At 41.9% G+C, this 7750-nt stretch overlaps 1 protein-coding gene across 1 annotated transcript; it reads right to left on the bottom strand.

Annotated features, from left to right (window-relative positions):
* Window positions 1-5717: 5717 nt before the first annotated feature.
* LOC119730588 (beta-1 adrenergic receptor-like) lies at window positions 5718-6674 on the bottom strand. Its single transcript, XM_038203569.1, has one exon. The coding sequence runs from the start codon at window positions 6672-6674 to the stop codon at window positions 5718-5720; it is 957 nt and encodes a 318-aa protein (XP_038059497.1).
* Window positions 6675-7750: the final 1076 nt, after the last annotated feature.

Raw genomic sequence — 7750 nt, 5'->3', positions numbered from 1 at the left:
TGCCGGACTTTATCCTTTTTTTTTCCTTTTAAAAAGATGTTTATGTGGAGAACCGGGCCCCGGTGGTAAGGGGGGGGGGGGGGGGGAGGAAGGAGGGGGCCAGGCACGCAGGTTCACGAGTGTTATTTGTTCTCTTCCCTCAGAGGGTTTATTCTGCACGTAGTTGTGGTAGTCAGGCCCCGAGACTGGGGCTACCTGTAAAGAGTCGGGCAGGCGGTCTGTTAATTTTGTTACACATAATTCATCATCAATAAACATACACAATAAACATTAAACAATAATAACCAATTTGGGCCACACTTAACTTAAAACAACATACATGTAACTGAATAGGCATGAAGGCAGCGCCGGCTACACGGGTCAGGGACACAAGCAGACAGGTCAACCCCGCGCGCTGGCTGACCGACGATCGCACGCACACTCACCGCACACACACAAACCCTCCCCGAGTATCCAACACGGCCGCCATGCCTACTAAACTTGACAGCGAGCGATCCAAAGTTCAAGGGTAACTACACTTAATCCCACACATGTAAAGGTGTTACAGTTAAATTACTGATGTCACATAAAATCCAAATCTAATCCCACAATCCAATAAATTTCGTAAGTCTTGCACGTTAACCAATGTGATGTTTTACACAGTCACAACGCACGTACATGTACATGTCACTATTGTCAAAAATCAACGTTAAAGTTCTAACATTACACTACCTCAAACTTCACCTAAATTCCACATTTTCAACCCAACAATTAAGCCATCCCCATCCTTATTAAACCAGTCTATGATAAATTGCGGTAAAGGTAGTAGGCCATCTGACCCCAAAAGTTTCCACAAAATAATGAATTTTACGCTACAAAAATGGGAGTAAAAGAAAGGACACGATTACCTGTAAAGAGTCGGGGAGGCGGTGCCAAAACCCGCGTTTTTGGGCGGTATTTATATGCCCGTGTAGTTAAGTCTAAACCCTTCGGAAAAACTTAAAGTTGATATCAGGCCGCCAAACCTCGTAAATTTACAACAAAGAGAACAGTGATAAAAAATAAACAAATGTTGTTACATTTTAAGGTCCTTGGCCCGCATTTCCAATGATTAAAACTTGTGATGAACTACACGTACTAAATTAAAGATCATTGCGCAAGTGTTTTCCCGGACAACCCGTTACGAACAAAACTAAGGACGACAATGAAGGACATGCAACAAATTAAAGGGGTATCATTGGGTCCCCTACATTTAGCGAGAATTAGGTTTGATAACAGTGATAATTACATAACAAGTGAATTTGTAGATCTAAGAATACCACTTCTGTAATGAATCCAGTTCATTCTAGAAGTGTTGAAAATTATCAGTGTGTTGAGACAGAGTATAGACGATCTGAGGGTAGCATCTCAGGGGCGGATCCAGGAATTGTTGCGGGGGGGGGGGTTGTTTCATCATCACATCAACGCTGAAATATAGACGTTTCTTTTCTTTTTTCTCCGGACACTTGGCCTCCGTAAATCCGATGCAAATCCGACGATCATGAGCACTATATTACAGAATAGTGTACAAAAAAATCCAGTACCCCAGCTGGCTCTGTCCAAATGTTGCGCACAGGCGGACATGATTACCAGTATAATTGTCATAATTTTGGGGGGGGGGGTGTCAAAGGGGAGGGGGTTCACATAATTTTTTATATATTTTCAATTTCAATGTCTTTTGAGGAAGTAAAACCTCAAGTTGGGAGAATAAAACGTAAGAATTGGTCAATTATAATTGAAAAGTCATGACTGACAACACATATAGTGCGAATTTTCCTTTTCAGTGTGGCTTAAAACCATATTTTATAAAAAGAAAGTGACTGCTTTTAATCATAAATGGAAAGGACAAATTAAATTTTGGAATAAATTAGAAACCAAAAGACAGAATAATGTTTTCCTTATGATGTTTATCTCAAGGGGAGGAACTAAGACTGATTTTAAATAACACCGTGGAATTTATTTTGTTGACACTGTATATTACTGTCAAGAAGGGGAAGGTATTTTCTTTATACATTTCAAATTATAAATAAATAAATGTACATTTTGGACTCTATTCTGAAGAAACTTTTTGTTTTCAGCGTTGTCGTTTTGTTTGTTTGCCTGGGACTTACTCCCTCTTCCTGGTCTTTAAATACACGTATTCTTTCTTTCATTAAGAACCATAAAAGCAATGTTATAGTACAGTAAGTTTTGCTCACACATTGACGAAGCAATTGCTAGCGCTGGCGTGAAGGGAAATCGGAATCATGCAAGGTCATTCCGTTCAGGAAACATCCGTTATGTTAATGGAGAGATTGGGTTATGACGCATTGCTTGACTTTTTTTTTTTTAATTGCATCAAACGTTGCAAATACTGCTTAGCGGTTGTGTTGAAATCACTATTCTAAAATATTCACTGAAAAAGAACTTCAGTTTTCAAGTATCGAAATTCACTGACATGTTTTGATTTTTGGGGAGTTAATTTAATATTCCCTTGCGTCTGACGTCACATGTTAGGATGATACGTCATTGTTCACCTGTGATACGCGTGAGTGGACACTATTCACTGATTTGCATAACAAGTTAGGTTGTCGCAGTGGTTACTTTCCTTGCCTTCCACCGCTGTGACCCGGGTTCGATTCCTGTCCTGGTTCACATGTGGATTTTGTTTTCAGTCCCTACCTGATTCTGTGGTTTTCCCCCAGAATATTCTTCTGGGGTTTTCCTCCCACCTCTAAAACTGTCATTTCTTCTCATTGTCTTCTCTCCACAGGTTTCTTCTGGCTTGCGAGCTACAGTGCCTAGGACAATTTTGCGGAATCATTGGCTTCATTACCAGAAAATAAATAAATAAATAAAACAATAAATAGCTCCCCTCAGTTAGCTCGGGGGCACCATGCAAACGAGTTTAAAAAGGTTGAAGGCTTTCATTTATTTTAGGTTCAAGTTGGCGAAGGCAAAATACATTATGGTGCCATAAATGTCCCTAGCATTTGTCAACGATATAATGACCCTGATATGATACATGATGTGTTAAATAACTAGAACTCTAAAATAAAACTCTTAAATAAAATCTATCAGTGCACGGGAAAATATCAAAATCTCGATATAATTTTTTGTGCCGTCTGTGTAAAATGTATTAAAAAGCAACATACGCTATCCAGTCAGTTTGAGGTCGGTGTATCAGACTAACGGCAGTGATTGGTCAGAACACTGCGGGGAGGGATGCCGTAGAGGGGGTGTTTCTTCGTGTGTTCTGATATTGATGTTCAACACCGCCCTCTAGGGTGATTCCTCGCCCCTGCAGACGCGGTGTGGCATACTTGGGAACCTCAGTGATCGCCTCCTCTCCGTAATACGTGTGCTGAATGGCGCTCCTTTGTCTCTCCAAGATTTCTGAGTAGTTGCCGTTTTCTTCGTCTTCGTCTGGTCGGTGTTTCAAGCTCCTCAGGTTCTTCAGCTCCATGAACTCTTGTTTCTGTTTGGGGGTTTTCCGGCTACGTCTTCGGCGTATCAAGCAGATGTTGGACATGAGAGAAATGAAGAGTAGGACAAGCGTTCCAGCGATAGCAGCGATCCAAGGGAGTTTGTCAGTCAGAGTTTGACGACAGGAGGGATCAGGCATTGAAGTGGATGACATGTCCGGCCGCGTGACGTCATCAGTGCTTGACGATATCTCACTGGTTGTCATTTTGAATGCTGTTGTTTCTTGGGTGTCATCCTCAGTGACTGTATTTTCATCGGATTTCGTCGTTATTGTCTCAGGTGTGGTCATGGCAAGCACGTTAATTGGGCCGATACTGCATGTTCGTGTCAGTCCAGGAAACCCGGCAGAGCTGATAGAGAAATTGAAAACTTTGCCGTTGTCGATATGTTGAATGACGCGCTCGTAGGATTGCACCTGTGCACCGCCGACCATTAAAGACATCCAGTCATAATCGAAATCACGGGTAGTTCGGAGCATATTGACCGGTGGCATCCCCCACTCCGTGGTGAGGCTTAGATACTGGACATCACCTTCTTGGACTGAGAAAGGTCCGTTGGGGAAACATATCGGAATCGGAAAGTACAGCACGGTCAAATAAACACTAGCAGCTCCAAGAGTGTTACCTTGATACTTTACGCAACAGTAATAGACGCCGGTATCTGATGAGTGATCCACGCTGGTGATGTCGAGTAACTCAGTTCTGATGGGGACAGAGGTCTCGGAGACTGAATTGACGCCTTCGACTGCAATCTTTGGATTCAGGCTGCTGCCGTTCCTTGCTAAGACCTCGTTTGCTGCGGCTTCTCTGGTCCACTCGATGAAGTGACCCTCTAAGAGATTTGAAACCCTACAGCGTAGCTGGACCATATCGCCCTCAACAGGATCGCCCACTGGTTGTCTTTTAATAACATTAACAATTTGGGCGTCGACGGCTTGTTTGATTGTACCAAGACAGCAAATCAGGCACAGAAAACCCAACACTGGAGATTCTCGATCCATGGCTGAAGACCTTAACTTGACAACTGACCACATTGTTCTGTCATTTAATCAATTATGAGAAAGGAGGAAGTGAAAAGAGGATGTCACAGAGATACCATGAAGGACATGTGCTACGCATGCGTATTCCATGACAGCAGTATATTGTTTTCAATATTCATTCTGATAAACTGCTACTTACAACGTTGGTGGTAGAATTCACTTGAAAGAGTACACGTTACAAACAATTGGAGAAAGTCTGGGTAAATGCTTCATTCTAATTTGCTTAATTAATGAGTAGATTAATTTTATTCAGTCAGAACAAAGGTTTAATGCATACGTGCGTATCTAAAAGGACACAATGGAGCAGGAAGCAATGGCACGTATCTTATCGTTCGTTACGTCACTACGTTCTTGGCCGGTTTAGATGTCCTTGCTTTGATGTGTTTACCTTGAGTGAATAGTACTGTGCACGGGTTTCGTTTGGTAAAAACAAAGAGTTCACCGAAACTAAATAGCACCAATCAGCGACACCACAAAGTAACACCCAATTTTGGACTTGAGTACGTGCCATGCGCTTGTATTTTATAGAACCGAGTGATTTTCGTTTTCACGAAGTAACACGCTGCGATACACGGCGCTGTACGATCTGTGGTAACACTCATGTGCACTGTGCGGCGACTCGGTCATTTTCGTTTTCACGAAGTAACACTCATCTATATTTCACCAGTTTGAAGGTTCTTTACTAAAATGTTCTGTAATCATACAAGAATAAAGATTAAATACATTCCTGTCAAACACTTTAAAACATTTTTATCCAAGTAGTATTTCCGTACAATTGCTGTAACTTGTGAAAACGAAAATCGTTCGCGCCAGTGTTCGTGAAACCAAAATGTGCTATAAGTGGTTTCACGAAGGAACACTGAACTTGGGTTTGTGTGTTACCAGGTGTCGGTGACGAATTGTGTCCACCAAAACTTAACTTGATAATAGTGTCAAATTGTGTCAACCACAACTTAATAAGGCTTTTGATAAAAGGAAAGAGGAAAGAAATATGTTCATTTATTATGATTATTGATTTCAAAATCAATCCGCACTATCTACCAGAAACAAAATGCGTAGGCCCGAGGTGCACCTATATGCTTATTATTTTGGGGGCAATTATGAAAGTCAGTAAAATGCGGACACGGAGCCAAGCTTTGGGTTCTGTTTCTTTAAGGTTCATTTTACCTCTGGCGGGTTCTGACGTATATTATGTTTAACACAAGTGGCGGCATATGCACGATATCACGCCGCGTATTGCTTGCCGAAGCTCCGCGTTCCTCCAGTAATAAATGATGACATTGAGCCAGCTGTTACTAAATAAAACCGCTTTTGCAGCAATGGACATGCTGGGGTGAAACGTGATTTGTTGTGTGATGAATAGCAAGAGTAGGATTAGAGCAGGGGTCCAGCAGATGAACACGGTTCCCGTCACGATGAAGACTGTCGTAGCTGACTTGGTGCTCAATCGACGCCCGGCGTTCTGCTCCTCCGACGTAGCGTGGTTTTGATCAGCGATTCGTCGTGCCTGGCGTTGTGCAACGCGTAGGATGTACAGATACAGTACAAGTATGATGACCAGCGGGAATGCGAGAGTGCAGATACTGGAGTAAATATACACCTCGACGTCCGAATAATTGCACCGATAATAAGTTCGCTTTGATGCGGTGGCTTGGAAATATACGCCGTACAAAACGACATTTGTAAGGTACGCTGAAGTCCATGTGACCCCGACTATGACCTTTGAACTCAATGACGTCATTATGCACGGATGTCGCAGCGGATGGACGATGGCGATAAATCGATCGATCGTCAGCAGAAGCAGTGACGTGACACTTAGTATGATCGTGGATGGGTACGCTATTCCCCACATCAAGCAAAGAAAGTCTCCCAAGATCCATCTCTGGGATATGTCTTCTGTTATCTGAGGGACTGCACACAAGACCCCCGTGCATAAGTCAGATATGGTGAGTGATGCCATCAAGATCTTGGTTGAGTCGTGCATGGCACTGGCGCGACGTAGCGCGACAAGGCATATGGGATTAAGCACAAGAATCAACAGAATAACCAGCGCCATAAGAAGCAATGCGACGATGGTGGTTTCCTCCAAGTCTACCGTAACAAACCCAGAACTTGCCGCTGTTGCCGCAAAAGTTATGTTGGGTGAACTCATGTTGACGAAAAACTGGGTCTTCATTGCAACTGCAAGAATTATTTAACACTCGAAGACTCGAGTAAAAAGTCTAAGATTTCGGCACACCGTCAAACTAGTTATCAAAATAGAGGTCCGTCTTATGGATTCGTAATCGAGATTAAGAGTCCCTGTATAGTATTGTCATTCTTAAAGATTGCTCCTAGGTCTGTTAATGCTGAGTTGCAATTTTCAAGTCATCATAAGATCACTCGGTTTTGTTTGCATGGTGTTTCCACTATACCTTCCATCTCGAGTGAATTTCTGGTCAAACAAAGCAATTGCCCTGGTTTCCGTCTAGTATCAATGGAATTCAGGTCCAAATATTCCCACACTATTCTTTCCAGCATACCTTACGATTCAAGAATATAAGTCAACTTTTTCTAATTAAATCCAATTACATGCATCTATATTTGACGCGATGGGCGGAAGGCTATCTTCTCTGGTCGTGAGAACTCAACTGTAAACATTTTAGAGCGCCCCACTTTAAACGCATCAGGCTGATGCCCCATATTTTTCCAGGGCACGTAATCATAGTCTTAAGAGGAGACTGTTTACAGGTCTTGATCACTGTAAATTGACTCGGAAGGTAGCTGGCTTTTAAGTATTTTATTCAAGTACCGTCGACCGATCACTTGCTGAACTCACAACTTAATATAGCTTTGCCTGGTGAGCTCGGGTTATTGCTCAAACAACGAGTGTATTATTATTTTTTCCATGGACGTTGACTTTTCATTTTTCATTTGGTTTGTATTTTTCACGCATAAAATACTATATTTGTTTCGGGTATGCTCTTTTTTTTTTTATTGTTTATGGTTTCTCATTAAATTAAATCACATTATGTAACACAGTCATCATGACAAATCACTGGAGGAATATTCAATTTTGAAATACAGAACAAACTCGTTTTGGGGGCAACAACTCAAGAAATACTGGATTTAATTGGTTAAAACTTCAAACGCCTTGGCGATCAAGAGTTGTGAGCATTAAAAAAAAACCCTGGAAGTGCGTGTAATTCTATGCTGCATAATAATATACAAATTCATAGGTTTGGTTGA

This window comes from Patiria miniata, unplaced genomic scaffold (assembly GCF_015706575.1).
Source record: "Patiria miniata isolate m_02_andy unplaced genomic scaffold, ASM1570657v1 HiC_scaffold_22, whole genome shotgun sequence".
Taxonomy (NCBI): Eukaryota; Metazoa; Echinodermata; class Asteroidea; order Valvatida; family Asterinidae; genus Patiria; species Patiria miniata.
This window is presented reverse-complemented; position numbering and strand designations above follow the sequence as displayed.

What these genes read in the sequence shown, in the direction of transcription:
- LOC119730588 (XM_038203569.1), bottom strand. Translation starts at nt 6,674, where the DNA reads ATGAGTTCACCCAACATAACTTTTGCGGCAACAGCGGCAAGTTCTGGG.